Source organism: Sceloporus undulatus, chromosome 6, assembly GCF_019175285.1.
Source record: "Sceloporus undulatus isolate JIND9_A2432 ecotype Alabama chromosome 6, SceUnd_v1.1, whole genome shotgun sequence".
NCBI lineage: Eukaryota > Metazoa > Chordata > Lepidosauria > Squamata > Phrynosomatidae > Sceloporus > Sceloporus undulatus.
In genome coordinates, this window is record NC_056527.1 from 48291400 (window position 1) to 48312642 (window position 21243).

Here is a 21243-nt window from a genome sequence, read left to right on the forward strand (position 1 = left end):
ATATTTCATCTACTTCACAGACATAGCCATTTTGAAAAGAATAAACTAATCATGCAACAGTAGCCATGCTGCGCTATAGAGAAAGGATTAATTATTTTATGATTACCAATTTCCAAAGTGAAAACTATTATTAGGAATCTAACCCTCCGTTAATACGTGAATAAACTTTGATAAACTAAGCCAAGTAGGGAATGAAACAGAACTATAAAACCATTAACATGTTTTTAAAAACAACAACACTTTTTACACTATATTTCCAGAGGGGGAAAATCCCAATGTCAGATAAAAGTGAGCCAATTGAGCATTCTCCTCTGAGCATACAGAAAAATTATCATATAGATTTGTTGACTGAAAGAACAAACTGAAACAAGAACATCCTTACTACACCTTGCAGACTTGTGAACACCAGAGGAAAAAAAAATAATCTATTTGTACTATGGCAGATTTTTTTAAACTTTTTTGTGGTAGATGTTGATAAAGTATTTCACAACATAATAACTTGGCAAGAAAAATAGTTGTTTTAAACCTTTCCCCTCCATAACACACATAATTATCCCAAGCAGACCATACTGTAACCTAGAGGCCTTTGTGGTTCCCCTATTCACTACACAGATAATCTGTATCTTTCACACAAGTGCAAATCAAGCTTGAATGGAAAAGCTCAAATAATTGTTAATGACCTTGACCTTCATCTGTCTAGTATTTTTATGGCCGTTAAAGATAAAGCTACAGTCTGTCAGACTCCCAACCAGCAAATCTGTTTAATCTGAACTCTTGGCAAGACAAACTGCTCAGCAGGAGCAGATGCCCACACCTTAGAAGAATGTGTGCCATAATCCACTGCAAGCAACCCTTCCTAAAATCCATTAGCATTCGATCATGGTGGTTTCTGCGGAACTTGTCTGTAGAACCTACTGTTCTAGATGATAGATCAAGTCTACCTTCTGAACACAATGATTATTTGATACTGTATTTCCAACACCAAAGCAAAATTTGCTTAGTACCTGACAATGCATTCCTCACAACTCTTAATTCTGGTATATATATCCATAGTACTTAACAAGAATTGGTTCTATATATAATTCAGCAAATACTCCTTAGATTCAAATTATCACTGGAAATATTACAGCTATATGCATGTTAAGAAATACGTAAGACGACCATAGTTTTCCTTTTCTTTATCAAGATTTTGCTGGATTCCTTTAAAAGGCAGAAAACAAAAAAAGGAAGATTATATCAGAAGAATTCCTTTGCCTTTTGTAATCGAATTCAGAAGGAGTCTTGCACACCAATACCTAATTTCAATCAGACAATATTGCACTTAGGCCAAAGAAAGTACCAATGCACTGTGCTTAACTTCTTTTCCTGACAGCTAATGAAAACCCACTATTCACCAGTCATTTCTTTGTCTTATTTGAGGGCATACAATTTAATCATGCTGCAAATTATGCATGGTAGAATTTGACAATGCTTGGAACAAGTATCTAACTAATTGTTTATTATATTGTGTAAGAGGTTTAAGAATTCTGTTTCACATTCACAGTTTTCAGCAGTCTCACAAAAGAACTTACACTAACAACAAGGAATGATCACCTTACTCTCTATCTGATATCAGCAAAAACTTATGTTGTTGATATCTATCCAAATCAGCTTTTAAAAGTCCTCTCATATAAGTGTATATGTATCCATGCCTCATTTGACAAGTATTTTACAGCATTCAAAGACTATTGTAAATATACTGTATATGCTCATGTATAAGTCTAGAAATTTCAGTCAAAAATTGATCCAAAAAACCCAAGTCAACTTATTGACAGGTCAATAAACCATCCCCTGGTGAAAGGCATCCAGTCTTTATTTTGAGCACAGTTATGCCTGCTAGAATTTTGTAAGTTCTTTGGCACTGTTTGCCTTTGCATCATCCTTTAGATTCTTTGTTATGAGCTCCTAGATTTTATCCTTGACTTATCCACAGGTCATATCAAAATCCATAATTTTGGCCCTAAAACTTGCCCTCATAACAGCAAGGGAACATTTGAGTATTATCAAGGCAAGAAAAAAATCTCACTTTGTGAAGGCACCAACTCTTCCTATTAGGAATTACACTGTATTGATAGATCTCTGTTGTGTTAGTTGTTAGCAAACTAAGCTATATAGGCTGGAAATACTTTATGACCATAAGAGTGGGAACATGGCACTAGATAAATAAAGAGCTCTTACATATATAGTATGATTGATTTTTCCAGTTTTATTTTTCTTGTTGCTGGTGCTCTAGTGGAACCATACTGTATTTCTTTCTTCGGAGGAAAAATACACATGTGGCCCTTTGTAGAGAAAATGAGCACAACATTTAAGAAAATTATAGGGTATTAGTTCAATTCAGTTCAAGCTGTGGTGAGCCATATGAACAAATGGTCAAACGTCCACCATCTTAATAGACACATTTTCAGCATCTGTGATAAGTAGTGGGTGTTCTGGATAGTCACAAAGGTGCTGACTGCAGGTGTTGCTCGTAAATACATGTTCCAAGTACAATGCATTGTATTTGAAGAAAGACACCATTTATGGGAATATTGTGATGTGAGTCAATATAATAATAATGCAGTGGGCCTTCATTATAGAAAATAAGAAGTGACTCTTGCCCACCAAACTGAATCCTAGTTCAGGTTAATTTAGAAATATATATACCCAGCAAGTTAAGAAAGCATGAATCACTGGATGAGGTGGAGAGAAAGAATTAGATTACATTCCCACCTCCATTTCCAATTTGGTACATTTCCTTAGGCAAGCCAGTTAGCGTCTTCTTTGGTCATTTGTCTGTTCTGAAAAACAAGGGGAAAAATTCTATCTGTACTAAGTACCAATATTTTTATTTATTGTGATGTTCATCCTTGATGACGTTTAGCAGGGGAAATCTAATGTTTAGTGATTTGCTGCCTCTCCCCCCCCCCAATATTTGCTGAATGATTATCATTCAGAGAAAAACAGCTCTTCCATTATAAAGAGCCGAATAAAAAACTCATCTAGTAAAGCTACAATTGCTCTACAAACTGATTAGTGCAGAGATTAACTAGTTTTATTTATTCTACTGGCACACAGCATAGTTAAAGTTCTGTAAAAGATGTAAAGCAGTTTTATATATTAAGGAGAATAAGGGGGGGGGGGTGTTTGAATGGTTCCGACTGCAGCTTTTCACATCTCCAGAGAAATGCCCAAAGGGCATCCATGAGCTACATCTATCTACCTTTATACTTGCAGTCATGCAGTCATTCACTTTTGTCTACTCTGAGTAAAGATGTACATAGTGCAGGCTCCTTCATGCTACATACAGTATTTAGACCAAAATCTAATTGCTAGCCCCAACTAAAGTGGATCCACTGATTCTATTGCTGAATTGCATACCAACATTTATGCAAATTCCATTTCTTTAATGGATCTACTCTAAGTTGGATTTGAACTTTAATATAACACATATTTTGACTTCATGTATTTTGGCTCATGGAAGGGTTTGCTGGGTGGGATCTTTATACCATTTTAAAAAGCAACCAACTTTTGTGTTGTGTGATATTGTTCATGGGGGAAAAGAAATCTAAAGCCTTCTCAGGCCTAAAACATAATGTACTATTTCTTCAGATACTGTGATATATGCAATTTAAGCCCGAGACTGACATTCACATACATCTGAAGTGCTACAGACCATATTCCTAGCTGAGTCTCCTACAGTGGAAAAAATGAGGTTGAAACAGAAATACATTATTACAAAATACAGATTATATTAACACTGAGCACCCTAGTATAGACAACTATTCTACTTTCAATATTAATTCATTAATTTACTTTATATTTAGCCTGCCCTTTTTTTTTGGCTAGATCTCGAACTCAAGTCGGCTTATGATTCAAAACAAACACAATATAGACAAAAGCACCAAAAGATTACCATTAAAATGTCATCAGAGCAGTAGTAATATTACAAACGACTACAACATGCTTTAGAAATAAAAGCAGTTTTGAAAAATATAGCACTGCTAAAGAAATATTTTCTTTAAGAACAATAGCTGGCATCCTGTTCAACTGGATTTACAATCTTGTAACTGCTGGAAATTCGCATTTGTGGTAGTTCATGACTGAACGTTACCCCCTCAACCTACTTTTACAGCCTGATGCTGCCCAAACTGAAGGGTTGCCAAGGCACTGATCATTGAGATACTGGTAAATGGCATCTGCGGTGTAATCCTGGTTGTGGGATGCATTGAAACAATCACTTGTAGCAAGGCCTTACCCAGTCCAGACCCACCTTTCTGTTCTCAATGCACCTTGTCACCAGAGGAATGCCTTGGAAACCATTCAGTTGGGGCACCACCAGACTGAAAATGTGTGTGTGTGTGTGGGGTGGGGGGGGATTAAGGAAGCGGAGGCACTGCAGACATAACCATGATACAAAGTTCAGTCTTCATAGTTATGTCTGATGATGCACGATCCTGCCCTATCAATTCTTGAAAGCTATTCCCAATAGAAAAGTCATCAGGTGCAGCTACACTATAGAAATAATGCAGTTTGGCACCACTTTTAACTGCCATGGCTCCATTCTATGGAATCCTGGGATCTGCAGTTTTGTGAGCCACCAGCACAGTTTGGTAGGGAAGGCTGAAGATCTTGTCAAACTACAAATTCCAGGATCCCATAGGATTGAGCTACAGCATTTAAAGTGGTGTCAAGCTGTATTATTTCTACAGTGTAGATGCACCTTTAGTCTAGCAATGGAAAGACAGCAAGGAAGGGTCGTCCCAAGCCCCCCCTTCATAGGAGTTCCTAAGCCTACAAACAGCCACCAAGAAGGCCTTCTTCCATGTAACATTTAACATTCCAAATGTTAACCATTTGAGCCTCTGTCAGAAACTGGAACTGTACTCCAAATAAAAATGTAGAAGATGGATATATAAAAGTGAGCATTATCTCTTCTTCTCCAATAGTTTTCACTAGGAATAGTCTATGTTAGAGAAAATATAATCCAAAGTATTTCTGGTTCTTCCTGAACAAAAATATAACCCAGTGAGGATTTCTTTTTGTACCGCGAAAGAAAGAAGAAAGAGGCAAAACTATGTCAATATTTTTACAGTATATTATCTGAAATTTTCAGGTTACTGTTAATGATTATCATAGCTTAAGGATAAAATATCTCCTCAACCTGTTACATTATTCATATATGTTTTATTAGTTATTGTAGTTGCTATCTGATCCTGTTTTGGAAGGACAGGTAATAAGAATTATGAATGGACTGTACTTGTGTATTGGTATTTTAGTGGTACAGACTATCTTGTCTGCATGGATATTTGTTGTTCTGTGCCTTCAAGTCATTTCTGACTTATGCTGATCTAAGACAAATCTGTTATGGGGTTTTCTTGGCATGATTTGTTTTGAAAGGGTTTGCCATTTCCATCAACCGACATTGAGAGAATGCGACTAGCCAAAGCTCATACAATGGGTTTTCATAGCTGAGTAGGGATTCAAACCCTGGTCTCCTAGAGTCCTCAACCCACTACACAATGCTGGTTCTCCTGTATGAAGATACACCAGCCTAACTACCAGGCAAATAAACAACAAACAAAACAAAACAAATGTAGCATGCATACAAAACAGAGTTTATCTATTTACACCCAGCAAACACACACCAACACACACACACAAAACAACCATGATACGTTTGCCTTAGGGTCGCCGTAAGTCACAAATGACTTGAAGGCACACACATCTTATAAAAAGTAAGCAGCACACAATAAGGTACGTATTCTGATTTTTAAGGCTCCTAAATGTTTTTACCTTTTTTTAACCATTAAAAAGTCACAAAGATTTGAAACTGCACAATGAAGATATGTTCAAGTAACAGCTAGAAGTACATGATTGCACTGTAGAACATTTATATTTCAAAACCCTTCTGGTATTTTATCATTCCTTAAAAGGTGTTGTCCCACACATTGTGTGGATCTTTTGGTCTGGATTTTTATTAGAAACTTAACTTCTGTCTGGACTATATGCTAGAGAAGACAATGTGCTTTGCAACTTTAATAAGCAGCTTTCATTAGAACCTGAAACTCGTAAGCAGGACGATTTACATTGTAAAAGTTTGTTAATAATTGTTCTTAGGCAGTGGTATTGCACAAATATGGTAGAAAACATAATGAGTACAAATCTAGTTATTAAGAGCTACATGGAATGAATGCAAAGCTCCAAAGAGCTGATCATGAACACCTGCTTTGGATCTTAATTGTGCATTAATGAGTGAACACTAAGACAATGCTAACAACAAAAAAGTGGAAGAAGAATATGTGGAGGAAAATCAATTTTGGATCAATACTGTCACAAATGTTTCTTATTAATGCCTTCTGTCCTCAGGATAGGATTAGCTGACAATACTTTTCTCAGGGTTTGCCAAAAGAAATAAAAAAGAAATAAAAATATAGTTCCCAACAGAAATGATTAAGGAGATATGAGAGCGGGATACTTTGGGGAAGCTACATGGTTTTAATAAATTTGAAATATTCCTTTCTCATGCTTGATTTACATAAGGTAAAAATAAAACAATGCTTCAGGAATAGCTCACAATGAAAATCCTTCCTGAGACTTTTATTCAGATTGTTCCAGAAGGGATACTTTAAAAAAAAATTTAAACAGCTATTGTTTTACAGTATTAACCAAGCTGCTAACGAAGGAGAGGGATTAGTTGCCAAAACCATTCCATAGTTCTATGTTGTTTTATGTAAAATACAGGCATCTCAACCATTTTAGATGCAGAGATACTTAATAACCACCATGAATGCAAGTTCCACATTTTATATTATTATAAAGCCAGAATATGTTTTTATACATTTTACATATCGGGTTCTTTTAAATAGAAATGTTTATGAACCAAATAGGAACAGAAAGTTTGCAGAATCATTGTATAAATGGATGCAAAACCCCATACATTTTTTTCCACAAAGTTATTACAAGAGTATATCAATTTCAAACAAAATAAATTGTTAACAGCATAGTATTTGATATATTTTATAAAACAACCGCATATACTTTATATTATGAAAAATGAGACATTGACAAAATAATGAGCATGTTTTCAAATAACCCTTTTCAAACTTTGAAGAATCAAAACAACTTAAAGGTGAAGAAAAATGTGTAACACCCACATCATATCGTACTCTTATAAAAAAATTTCTTTATTAAGATGCAGATTTTAGTTACGTTGTATAATATTGTGCTTATTACTTAAGATAATCAGATACAGACTGGGCTGAGAGGCAATTTTTAATATTCCGAAACCACTTCAAACAGTCTACTTTTGGCTGTAAAATCACGGATATCCTCTCTGACCAATTACATTAGTTCAGTTAGCTGCAGACAGACAATTTGTCCTTTACAAATAAAGGGTTCTACATTATCAAATTGATACTTTAGTTATGTGCTGTAAACAGGTGCCTATCAGCACAATCCTATGCGTAGGTTCTGAAAGCAACTCGCACTGAGTTCAAAGGAGTTTCCTCTAAGGTTAGTAGGTATAGGATTGCAGGAGTAAGCCTCACTGAACACAGAGTGACTGACTTCTGAGTAAAGATGCATCAGGCTGCACTGTAAAGAAAAGCATTTGATGACACGAAACCTCTGTGGTTTTGTCACTAGAAAATATAGGACTTGAAACAGTCAAAGGATCCTTAGAAATACTGGCACATACTTGTGTCCAAATCTTGTTCAGAAATGTTGAACATTCTGCTGGTTGGGAATTTAGTTTAGCCATATTCTATAAGAGGTAGGCATACTTCACCACTTTGAGAAAGGGATATCAACCTCTCATCAAGCCCAGTTTCCCAACCAATTTGGAGCCAAGATCAACTTGCCAGGTGGAAAGTTTTATCTGTGACTTATAGTTATATTGTATTTAATTATTTATATTTTTGGTAAAATCCAATGCTTAGCACTTTGGGAACTTTCCTTTCTGGCATTTTATAATGTTTTTGCACTTCAGTCTGAATTTTAACAGCTTCAGAAATGTTAATCAGACTGGACTTATTTGGATGTAAAGAAGAGTAAATACTATATTTTAACATGGTTCTGTTTGAATGATGAACTGCTTGCTAAAGAGAAAACTTTTTCCATTCACACTAGACAAGCATAGAACACAGAGAATATATTGATAATATACAATTACTTGCATGCAAAATAAATGAAACAGATGTATGGTATCAAAATAAAAGAAATTGCAAGTAATTATATTTTAACTCCCTATCTCCAAATTAAAAAAAAACACATTTCCAATTACCTAGCAACATCTGTTACTGCTGCTTTCAATTCTAAACAAGCAGTCTTAACATTCAAAGATGTAACTGAGACAACTGAGAAAACTGCAAGTGTTAAAGCAAGCTGAGGAGAAAGACAGAGGTGGATTTTAATATCATTCTTATTTTTTCTGTGATTAAGAAATGTCAAAATTTCCCCCTACCTTTCTTCTGAGAGTACGATGGTGACTGCACTTGAGAAAAAGTAGGTTTTTCTTCAGCGAAATATTCAGGTTGGCTGTACTGATGCAGGGCCATGTCCATGTCAGAGTACTCGCTTTTAAAAACGTTTCCAGGGTAACTACAGGTATAAGGCTGATTCACCGCCCAGGCCTGTTCCATATATATGTTATTATTCTGCAGGACTTGAGCATCACAACTGCTGTAACTCTGACTATCTTCGATATAAGTGCAATAATCAGTGGACTGCATGTAGCAGTTGCTGCTGGCAGCTGGGTGAGCTTCATATATTTCTTGCATACAATAGTTCATTTTGTTAACCTATCTCAGCCTATACTTTACATATGCATACACACAACCTTACATGCATATACACAATAGAATGCATACGCACGAAAGAGGAAAGAATGAATACACAAGACTAAGAAAGTCCACCGCAAAATTGTATGTTTAACTTTAGAGCGGCACCTGATGGGCTAATACCCTATTTAAGTTAGGGATGGACTGAGAGCTTTCCTGCCAGCCAAACATATCGGGAAGCAGATTCATGACAGTCAAAGGTCTTAATCTGTGACTGTATGTTAATTCCAAGAGAAGATGGTAGGTAGTATTGGCCACCAGACAAAGAGGCAACGCCCAGTCAAACCCATGGTTGCATTGGGGTTTTTTTGGGGGGAGGGATAATTATTTTATAAAACTGTTTCTATCTCCTTTTAGTACGATTAGAAATTATTACAACGACAAGGATACAGCTATGCCACTGTCAACTTAAGTGTGAAGCATCACAAAGAACGCTTAGAGAATCTTAGAGACGATAGGCTCAAAATCCAAAAATCAATAATCCTGTTTTTTAGCATTAGCTCTTAGAAAATCCAATAGTGCTACACTGATGACTTAAGCAGTAAGTCTAGTTTTTACAAAAATTTAGCGTCTAAATCTGTCATCCACTTTATTGATTTCAATTGACAGATTTGTCTGCATAAACCTTTCATGCCTTACACAACCATAGGCTGAACTCCCCGCTGCTCGCTAATTTAACTTGTTTGCAAGAAAGCAGCTTTTTCAAACTTCAATGACTTTAGTAGACAACTTTTATTGAATCCAACAGGTGGGAAATTTCAGAAGATGCCATCTTAATCAGCAAAGAGAATACTGCTTAAAATGTTAAAGTTAAGCTTAATTGGTTTGCCAGTTAGGTTTCATTAAATTGCTTTCTTCTGATGATTCAGTAATGAACCAGTGGCTGTTTTTGCATCTGCTTCATGCACACATAAATGCCATGAACATTTCAAAAATCGTTACACAATGGCTATCAATAATTAGATGAGTCCTTAGAAAAAGGAGCATATTTCTCAAACACTCTAGTTGTGTACACTTTATAACCAAAATGTATATATCTTTCTCTCTCTCATTCTCTCTTTTTCTGCAATTCAGTGCACAATTACCTGGGAACAAACCCCACTAAACTTGCTGGGACTTCCTTCTGAGTACACAAGTACAGGATTGCATTGCCAGCAATTCTGGATAATACCATTACCAAACAAGCGGAACAGTACTTACCTCTGCACTATATTTTCTGCTTCACTACAGTTAAACAATTTTCAGTAATTTTGAAACTAACTCAGTGAAAAGTCACTGACCTTTTTAACAAGGGATCTTGACACACAAATAAGTGGTGGAATATTAATGAGCAAAATATCAGTGTAACCTTTTGCCTTTCTGTTTAGTTAGACTCAACGAGTGAAAATAAGTAAGCATGTGTAAATAAGACGCTACAACTATAAATGCATTTCTCACACCTCTTCCTTGTTTTCAACAACTGGCATAATTTGTAAGGACGATTTAGCTAGTCAAGGAGAAAGAACTTCAATCCTTTATTTTCCCATCATTGGGGAAGAGGTGGGATATAAATGAATAAAATAGATAAATGAGCTGTCAGATGAGAACCAGCAGGGCTCTTACAGCATTATTTTAAATCTGTGGTCACAATTGTTGCTGCTGCTGTAAAAAAGTACAAAACCCAGACAAGCCTAATACATCACTGAAAATTTCCAATAGCCTTCCTGGAATGTTATGCTAATTGTTGGAAATTGGAGATAATGAACCCTGGTTACGTTTGCCAGTGTAACTAGGCCAGCGTAGTTGATAGCACTGTAGATAGTAGTGCAGTGACGGAGGTAAAATGGTCATAGTAATCCCACAGCAATGGAAGTGATAGCATGGGAAGTCGTTGACAGAAAATAGCCACATGAGAGCTTCTCAGGAGCTAGTAGGGCAGCTTTCTCTTACAACAGAGATGTCTTTCTCTTCCACCCCTCCATCACCACTGTATTTCATTCCAAAAGTGCCTCATGAAGGAGTGTTATACTGGCCTAAAGTGTGAAACAGATGTGCAAAATAAAGTGGGTTCCAGCTGCTTTGAAGACGTAGTGTTTATATGATGCATGCCTCCAAAGCAGGTGGAAACTGATACGCCATGCTCCAGGGTTAAAAACCAGAACAAAAAGAAGTCAGGTTACTCCAGCTTAGAGTGGAAAATGAGCATCTTTGAGCATTCATATAAACAGCCCGGCACCAGTGCAGAAAAAATGAAAGTGTGACAATTCCAATGGAAGTAATTACAACATATGCAAACCAGACCGTCTGACAGGGGAGCATGGAGCAAAGGTGGTGAAGGGGGCATATATGAGAGGCCTCCATGATTGTGCTTTGCCAGTGTATCACTTGCACACCAATTCACTGATGTGAAAATGTGTGGCCTATCAAAGGGGTGGCTATGCAATGGGATGACATCTGGGTAGATGTGGGAGGTACTTAGAGGCCACAGGCGGTGTGTTTGTGCGATGGTGTACAGGAATAGTGGGGAGGCAACAAAAAAGATTACCCAGAAGCACAGCTTGCCACTGTGCCATGTGATCTGACCATGGGTATTTGGCCTGCCTTGGGAACAGGCCATGCGGACAGTGGTGTTTCGACACACTTTTGGAAAAAGCAGGATCAAGCTGCTTTTTCCTGCCCATTTGCTCCAGCACGAAGTCACTGAGGATTCCAATCCTTTATTTTCATAGTCCCCTTTTTAATACAGTGGATCCTTGTTATATGCTGGGGTTTGGTTCCAAGATCCCCCGTGTATAACAAAATCCGTGGATGCTCAAGTCCCATTAAATATAATGATATAGCAAAATGGTGACCCTTATAAAAAATGGAAAATCAAGGTTTGATATTTGAAATTTACACTTTTTTGGAACATTTTCAAACCGTGGATGCTTGAATCTGTGTATAAAAAATCAGTATATAAGAAGGGCCGACTGTACTGTTAATCACCAATGGCAGAGGTGCAGTGACCTTCCATTCATACCAAGGTTTGGATCCCCCCCCCCAAATGCCTGGATGCAATAATACATTAGAAACAGAGGATAGCACAGAACTAATGGGTATGATCCAGACTTAATGATAAAGTAAAGCTACTAACCTGATTCCCATAGATTTCAGTATCACTCAAAGTATGAATACATCTAAAGCCAAACTGATGCTTTTATATTTTTAGATATATATTTAATTTCTTAAAAGTTAAATCAGATGTTAATATACCGTAGATTTTTTACAAACGATTCAGCACTATCTTTTAAAAATAATCTTGTTAAAAATGAAGCATGAATTTAATACAAGTATATTCAATTTTATATTCATTTCTTAAAACTGAATCAATGACCATTCAATTAAACACGCTTAATTAAAGCTTGTGAAACACTGAATCAGACTATTGATTGGTCTGTGTGGCTTAGACCTGTCAACACTGACTAGCAGTGGCTTCCAGCAGGTTGTGCAGAAGTTTTTCCAGCCCAACCTATAGATGCTAGAGACTGGATGCAGGTCCTTCTGCATGCAAAACAAGCCCCTTAATTATTACTGAGCTTCTCCCTTGCTTTGGAAAGTCCACAGGAAAAAATGTTAATATTCACTGTTGGCCATCTTCTATTTACACCAGCTTAACTTAATGATCAATTATGTTTGTGATAAGGTTTTATTTTAGCATTGATCACTGCTCATAGAAATGTTTCAAAGGCCTCTCAACAATTTTTTTATTTATTTTATGCTCAGAACTTTTTTCTGTCTCATACTTTCAGTCTGTTTTGATTTTTAAAAGACATGGGCATAATCAGCTCTATTTTCTATAAGTAATGCATACAGTGAGCCCTTGGTATCCACTGGGATTTGGGTTCCAGGCCCTGCTGTGGATATCAAAATTCATGGATCTCAAGTTCCATTAAATATAATGGCATAGTAAAATGGTGTCCTATATATAAAATGGTAAAACCAAGGTTTGCTTTTTGGAATATATATATATATATATATATATGCCATAGATGGTTGAATCCATGAATAAAGAATCCATGGTTACAGACGGCCGAGTGTATATATGGGGTTTATTGCTTGAGTATCTCAACAGGTCTATTCTATCTAAAATAATGGTGATAATAATATTTTTTCTGCCTCTCCTCAAGGCTTGAAGCAGGGTACAGCAGTTAAGATACAAAACACAATTAAAAGCATATAAACACATAGTTAAAATACAATACTTTAAAACCATTAAAATGCACTCATTGAAGTGCATATAAACACTCATCCCTCCCCATTCGCAGAATTGGAGTCCGCGGTCTCACTCCTTCATAGATGACAATCAGGGCAGGACAAATGGTGTGTGCGTCTCAGGTGTGCCCCCCCATTTTAACATTGGGCTTTGAATATTTGCAGTTTTTCCGATTCATGGAGGAGAGGGGGTCCAGAATGGATCCCCCACGAATTGTGAGGGACAAGTGCAATTAAAATGTCACAATTTAAATTTGACTGGGTAGACACGCTGGAAGATATATGTCTTCAAGACTGTTTTAAAAACAGTCAGCATTTTCAGTTTTTGTATCTCTTCTAGCAGGTTATTCCACTCTCTGGAGCAGCAGACAAAAAGGTCCTCCTTAAAAGCTTTGCCAATCAAGTCCTGGCACGTTGGAGAACACATTTTCCAGAGGGCCTGAGTGTACATGACAGTTTGTATGGGAGAAGGCAATCCTGTAGGTAACCAGGACTCAAACCATGTAGGGCTTTAAAGGTAATAACCAATACTTTGTACTTTGCCTGGGAACTAATTGGCAAGCCAGTGGAGTGATTTTAAGATTGGTGTAATGTGATCACTCCTGGATGTACATAAAATCAGTCTGGCTGCCATATTCTCAAACAGTTGTAGTTTGAAGGCTTGATACAAAGGTAACCCAATGTATAGCCTAATGTAGAAACACGAGGCACTAGCTTTAATCAAAATATTTAACCCATGTAGTTGTTCTCCATAAAAGAATCAAACAACCCATCCTTTGCCTCCCACAGGTAAAGTATATTACTTTACATGGCTGCTTTCATTTCCATCAGTAGCACTCAGAGCTTTACAGGTCACTTGGAAGGGAAGAAAATTGCTTCTTCTCTGCATTTAACCTGTAAGAAAAATTTAGTACCTGAAAACTGAAAAATGCCCACAAGCACATTTTGGTACTTTCTGTTATGAAAATAAAATTCAGTGTCCCTTTAGTGGACATAGTACAATTCCTATAGTGGAGATTTTTTTAAGTATGGAAGATACCATGAGATTTAGAATTCTGATCTTCCATGGTCTGAAGTTGCATATGAAGCCCACAGAGAAAGCTTCCCCATTGCCCCCAGGAGAACTTGAAATTACATGACTTTAATTCTTTTTATTGTACAGCTGTCCCTCCGTTTGTGCAGACTTTGAATCCGCATCCCTTGCTTATTCACAATGAGAAAATGGAAGGGTTTGAGATAGGGCGCAGTCCCATTGGTGCCTGTGGGGGTGTGTGCTGCTATTCAAGCCAGTAGGGCTTAAATATCAGTGGATTTCCATTTTTTTGGAATGGATCCCCCGCGAAAACAGAGGGGTGACTGTACAATCCACTTTGAATCCCAGTCTTAGGGAAACAGTGATGATGACGGTGCTGAGTTAACAAAAGAAATGCACTGAACTGAATCTTATTGTTAATATCAGATGAAGCAGAGTCATTGAATCACCAGGATTTACTGATGGGTTAGATTCACCAGTCAACAATTGATTGAATGACTCTGCTTCAGTTAGCACTAACCAGCTGGATTCAAGCCATGGAATTTTGTATTACTTTGTTTTACTGTTTTTCTTGCTCTTTGGGACATTCCCTTCCCCAGCTGAATGAGTATAATATGCTATTACATTAGGCATTACTAGCACAAGTATCATGGCTTTGGTCCAGACTATCTGAAAGACCACATTTCCCCATACAAACCTGCAAGATAGCTAAGACCTTCAGAGGAAGGCTTTCTCTCGGTCTCACCACCATCATGGCTTCCTTGGTGAGGATATGAGAGAGAGTCTTCTTGATGGCTGCTCCCACCCTCTGGAACTCCCTTCTCTGGGATGCTGGGCAGGCCCCCTCCCTGCTTTCCTTTCACCGGCAGGCATACATTTTAATTTAAGGAGACTTTTAATAGTTAAGCAAGAAAGATTTGTGTGTTTCATTTCTTTCTATTTTTTGTATGGCGTTTAAAGTTTTTTTATAGCGTTTAATGTGGAGATTTTTAATTGTTTTAAAATTTTTATTGTAAACATTTATAATTTTTAATTTGCTCTTTTTGGGAGCCACCTTGGTCCCACTTCAGGAGAAAAGCAGCATATAAATGAAGTAAATAAAATAAAACAAAATAAAAATACCACAGTGTTAACTCTGTGCTTGGTACCGACTGCCCCAAGGGTCCCCAAAGAGTCTGCTGGGAGCTGAAGCCAGACTGCTCTATATCTGTCCTCCGCCACACAATTACTTGTTATTGTTTCTGTTTTAATACAAAATTCAAGCCATGCATCCCATGTGGCTTCTTTATAAGTCTAGCAACACTATAGGAAGGCAATCCAATATATTTTTAAATTACCATAGAAAATTGAGAATTATGTTTTCCTTCTCTTGGGACATTGCTGCCAAGGTAGTAGTGATTCTAGTATTTGAACAAGAAAAAAAAAGCAAATCATATAATATAATCATATATTATAGATGCATTATAGTATTAACTATAGCATCTGGCCTAATGTTGTACATGTCAAGTGTAATGCAGGTGACAAATACCAAAGTCATAATAATATCTGAGAACAGAGTTTATAGTTTACATTTACATCTTCACTAGAGTAAACATAACTTTAAGGGTTTAGAAGGGTGGAGAAAGCAATAGCAAACAGCTATCTGACAGCAATAATATACAAATGACAAATAAAGAGAGTCTTTGGAACATTCTTAAAAAGTGAACTGTTTTAACAAACATTTGTCAATTATGTAACTACTTGGTCAGAAAGTCAAATATTAGTTATGTTTGAAATACAATGCTTTGGTTTGGATACAGATTTGATTAAAGTTAGATGGAAAATGTAACTATGTAAAGCAGTGAGACTTTGGTTAACCATGTCCAGCTTAGCTAATTGATTTCAATGGTTCTACTTAAAGTACGATCCAACCTGCCAAACCCATTTACGGTGAACAGATTTACTGAATTATACGATACAAAACAATCCGAACAAGGGCTGAAATTCACACAGACACACACACAAAGAGAGGGGGATATTGGTTGTCTAAAGGTAATAAACAGTAAAAACTAAATGAAACAGCAAAAATATAAAATTATATGAGCTTCAGCAAAATAACGTCTACCCAACCTCCTTAATTAAGTTTTCCTTAATAATTAAAGATTTTTGCATTGCACTGTTTTCACAGAATAGGACTGCATACATACTAATTTAATTTTGCACTGGTTTGAAAAGAACAATTGATTTCATTCTTAGTTATACTAAGGCAACTAGTGTAAATACACAGCTTCTTGAAGGGAAATCAATAGCCACAATATGGAGTAGAATCTGTTAACATATATCTCTCTAAATTGATTTATGTTCTGTGGTGCTCTAATTTTCATAGGGTTGTTTCCAACCTTTAATAAATTGTTTATACTAGCTAGACAGCCAAAATTTTATAATTTTGTTTTAGAAAGGGCTATGTTAAATGACAGAAGTTTGGGGTGGAACTGAAATGAGGAAAGGAGAGACCTTTGACAGGACAATACTTATTCAGAACACTTGTTTTAAAATGAGTTGAGGATTTTTCCATGTAGAATATGTGAATATTTTACACTGTGAACATGAAATTCAGTTCTGCAGGCAGTTACCTTAGAAACCTAACAGACTTTGCCGTAAAAATTAATATGACTTCCAAAGCACTATTTGCTAGAATAAATTCTGTGAAAAATTGACCATTAAGATAGATTTGGAAGTAGACCTGAAAAAATATTGCTTGTCACCAGTCAACCTCTGGTGGGTGGCATTTTGTGGAAGTCTTGCTGGACTGGTAGAAAGGAAATAGGCTGGTACATTGGCTCTTATGCCTCTAGATGAGTCCCTACTATGCCAATTGAAAGCTTCACCAAACAGACATACTACAAGGGATGTTTCTATTCCATTCCAATGCACCAGCGAAGGAATAAATAAACAAATAAATTAATAAATCCACCAGCCGTGGAACTGGTATATTCATTTTTCTTCCCATTAGTGTCAAGAGGAGAATTTGTTTTAGTTAATTATATGTTTTTTTTAAAGTTTGGACTAAAAGCTGAAGCAGGTTCACTGGCCCACTGACCTAGGAACCTCTAGCTTCTATGGATTGACAAATCACTTGAGGATTTGGCAAAAATGAATGAATTACTCATAATAATATTCACTTTCAGCTTTCTTTTGTTATATTTAGCATTTAGGCTATTTAGCTTTTGCTTCGTGTAATGTCAAAAAGAACACTGCATTTTGTTTTGCTTTTTCTGATTATGCTATTGCATTAATTCATACTGTGATAACATATGGCATAACATATAACATTATATCATATGGCAAACCAATTTCAATTTTTTAAAAAAGAACGGAACTCTCTCATGCGTTTTATCATCCAGCTTGTGAACCAAGGGCCATTTTTTAGTCTGTCACACTGAAGTTATGTTGTTATCTTAGTTCATCTCATCATAAATATCATAAATATTAAAACTTTCTGTGAAATTCTGGACGTGAATCAGCTTTTGAAAACAGGAAGCTCAAAGGGTCTGACTTAGCCTTCAGCACACCACAACTGTTCCCAATTTCAAATAACCTGGATAGACTTGGCAACAGTCCCTGCTAGGGTAAAATTTTTGCTAATGAATGACACATACTAATGGGGGTGCTTTGACTGTGAGTTCCTGCATGACAAGGGGTTCCATAACATCAGTGTGTGGTAAAACAATTGCCATCCAGGACATGGGCCTGGATGAGTATGCTGGCCAAGCAGATATACAGTTATCTGACCAGGCATATAATATATGGTTGGATGTAGGGGGAATTTAATTTCTCTCGGCTTTGCCCATTGGAAATCTCTGTGAAATAGCAGACAAGACCTGGGAAGCTGGGAGATGGAATCACAATGATCTGTCATGGTGCTATCTCCCTGACCAGATTCAAGTGTGTCTACTTGTGTGTATAATACATGACTTGTTGCTCAACAATTTCCCTGCCTGAAATAGGGAATGTGTTCTTGGGGTTTGACTTGATTTGTTGTGCTGGAGGACTTCAACAACCACTCTAGAGCTACCCTTTCAGGAGTCGCTCAGGACCTCATGTCTGCTATGACAATCATAAGTCTGTCCTATGTGACATCTGGCTACACTCATTCTCAGATTGGTTAAAATGATCTCCCTTAGGAGGCTGGTTGATCTGGATGGATTCCTGGTGACACTTGGGGATGTTACTGATGCCTGAGCAGGTGATTCTGTTGAAGTCCTGGTTGATCTGTGGAAGGGGGAAATGGCCAGGGAAATGACATAATCAGTCCTAGCATCCCAGGTCATGTCATGGAGCCAAACCTACTTTCTGGTTTTCCAAAGAACTGGCAGTAAGGAGACAGAAACTTTGTTGGAAAATTCAGAGCAAGTCCAATTGAACACAGGCTAGAGCCTATCTAAAGACTTGTTAGATATAACAACAATAACAAAAATCTATTCTTTGCCCCTTCTGCCTTCCAGGGGCAGACCTTTTTGGGGGAAACCCAAAGATCTATATCAAGTGTTCAAGAGTATTTTACTCAGTAGTCTACAAGAGAAAAATCCATACTGCTTGACAGCCTGCTGTGAGCACCTTGGTGGGCACTTTGTTGATAAAATTGCTCAGATCTACTCTGACTTGGATACAATATTTAAACCAGATCCAGTGGATGCAACATTCACCTCTACTTGCTCAATAGTAATGCATGCTTTTCAATTTGTCCATCCAGAAGTTATGGATACAATTCTTGGAGAAGAGGATCCCTTCTAATTGGCAGCTCCCAAACACTGGAATTCCTTCCTAGAAAGCTAGGATAGCAAATTCAATGGTGTCTTTCCAGAAGCAGGCAAAGCCTTTTTTTGTTGCAAAAAATATTTGGAACTAACTGCTCATGAGGAAATGGCTTTTAATATGTTGTACTGTCTGTTGCCTAAATACTCTAAGGGCACTAGATGATGTCTGATCATGAAAGCTAAGCATGGTCAGCTCTGGTTAGTGCTTGGATGGGAGACTACAATGAATACCAGGTGCTGCACACTATACTTCATAGGAAGGAACTGGCAAAACCACCTGAGTATTCCTTGCCTAAGAAAACCCTATGAAATTCATGGGCTGCCAGAAGTTGATAGGCGACTTTATAGTATATAAATATATAACTGTAATTATAACAATAACTGTATATATGTAGTTCTCATTATATCACTACATTTATCATTTAATTATATATTTTAACTTCTGCATAAGTTAATGATGAGGACTCTTTTGTATATATCATGCACCAGATATGTTCTCCATATCTAAGAATCCACCCCATGGTTTGAACTTTGAAGTGTGCCTATCAGTTTTAGTTTTCCATTTGCTCAGATTAGGGGCTGAGCAGACAGAGATGAAAAACTGGGCTGTTCCCGGGATTGCCTAATTTGGCTGGAACTCCTGCTGTCCATATGGTCAGCTCCCAAGGTGAGCTAAACACCCACAGGCAGTCCACACCACTCAGTGTCAAGCTGTGCTGCCTGGTTATTATTTTCCTCACTTCTTCCCCATGTATGGGCACCATCACACAAACACACTGCCTGTGACTTCCAGTTGCCTCCCTTATCCTGCCCAGTTGCCATCTCCATATCCACACAGTCACACAGGCAATACACCATACAGTACATCTGTGGGCCCATTGACACATTGGCAAAGCACACTCATGGAGGCCCCTCATACATGCCCCCTTTCCCACCTTCATTCCATGGTCCCCTGTTGGACTTGCCAGTTTGTTTATATGTTTATTACATCCATTGCATTATTAGTGACCTGCTATGTTTGTCATAATTTTGCTTCATGGGGTGTGTGACAGCTCACTGATACAATGGGTAAACGATGCATCTGGCCACTCATGCGCCTGTATTCTCAACAAAAGAAAAACACTATATGTCGAGCAATGACGCCGGCAGCTGTGTCTTGCCAGACCCAGGACACATGCTCTAGATTGCTTCTGTAAGCCACCTAGGTCTTGCAAATTCTCACACTCACCTTGTGTTGTTTATATGCTATTGTGATAATGCACAGTTTTTGATTTGGAGTAGAGCAAAAAGTCTTCAGTTTGCTCCAGTTTTTCACCCCGGAGTATGGCTTTCTCCCAGTTTGGCTTTGGACATTGTATAAACAGCTGAGGTTGGAAACAGGGTGAAACTGTTTTGTTGTTGTTGTTTGTTTTGTCACTGCCCTTACGTTTACTCAGTTAAATTTGAAAAGTGAATAAACTACCAAAAAATCTATAACCAGCTAAAAACATAAACCATTAAAAAGAAACCAACACAGAAAAATAACAAATAAAAAAATCCAGCACATTGTTTAGGTTGGCCCTTAACAATCAGTCCTCAAAGACTTACTGAAATGGAAAAATCTATGACCACTGTACATAGAGTTGGAATTAAATTCCACAGAAATCTGCAAAACTAACTAAAAAGTAAATGTTTTCATCACTGGTGTATTAAAATGAATCCCAATACAACAAATTTCTCCCCTGAAATATAGAGGCACAACAGCAAAAACTTTGAGAGCAGTGGCTATGTTTGGATGTCATGATAAATTACTGCTTTTGATGATAAAAATTAGCAACAGTGGCCCTCAGACTCAGACATTCTCCTTCCTTCATCTCTGATGTAACCATGAACTGGGACTTCCAAGTTGTTACATCTGTCTTTGATTAACTGCAGCTTGTTACTTTACTTGATCTTGTTAGACTATGTCATTGATGGCGAACCTTTTAGAGACTGAGTGCCCAAACGCAGTGGCGTTCCTGCATCGGGTATCACCCGGTGCTGGGGGTGGGCAGGACTTCTGCCTTCCAGGGGCAGACCTTTTGGGGGGAAACCCAAGGCACACTCTCTCAGCCTCAGGTTTGCAATAGCAACCCCCCATCGACAAAACTTGCCAAGAAAATTCGCTGATAGTTTCACCTTAGGGTCGCCACTTAAAGGCATGACACACACAAGTCATGCTCTCTCAGCCTCAGAGAATGGCAATGGAAATCCCCCTCTGAGGAAGCTTCCCCCATGATAGTTTCACCTTGGTGTCACCAGGAACAACTTGAAGGCACACCCACCCATCCAAGGCACAATCTCTCAG

At 37.5% G+C, this 21243-nt stretch overlaps 1 protein-coding gene across 4 annotated transcripts in view; it reads right to left on the bottom strand.

The window, feature by feature from the left end:
- The window catches only part of THRB (thyroid hormone receptor beta), a 240343-nt gene that overhangs the window by 29229 nt on the left and 189871 nt on the right, over positions 1-21243 (bottom strand). Inside the window, exon 1 of one of the 4 annotated variants that reach the window (XM_042477054.1) lies at positions 8483-8855. The exons of the other annotated variants lie outside the window; for them this stretch is intronic. Within the exon in view, the coding sequence (XP_042332988.1) occupies positions 8483-8810 (328 nt within the window). The 5' untranslated portion in view covers positions 8811-8855. Of the gene's footprint in view, positions 1-8482; positions 8856-21243 lie in introns of those variants that run through there. 4 annotated transcript variants of the gene reach the window in all.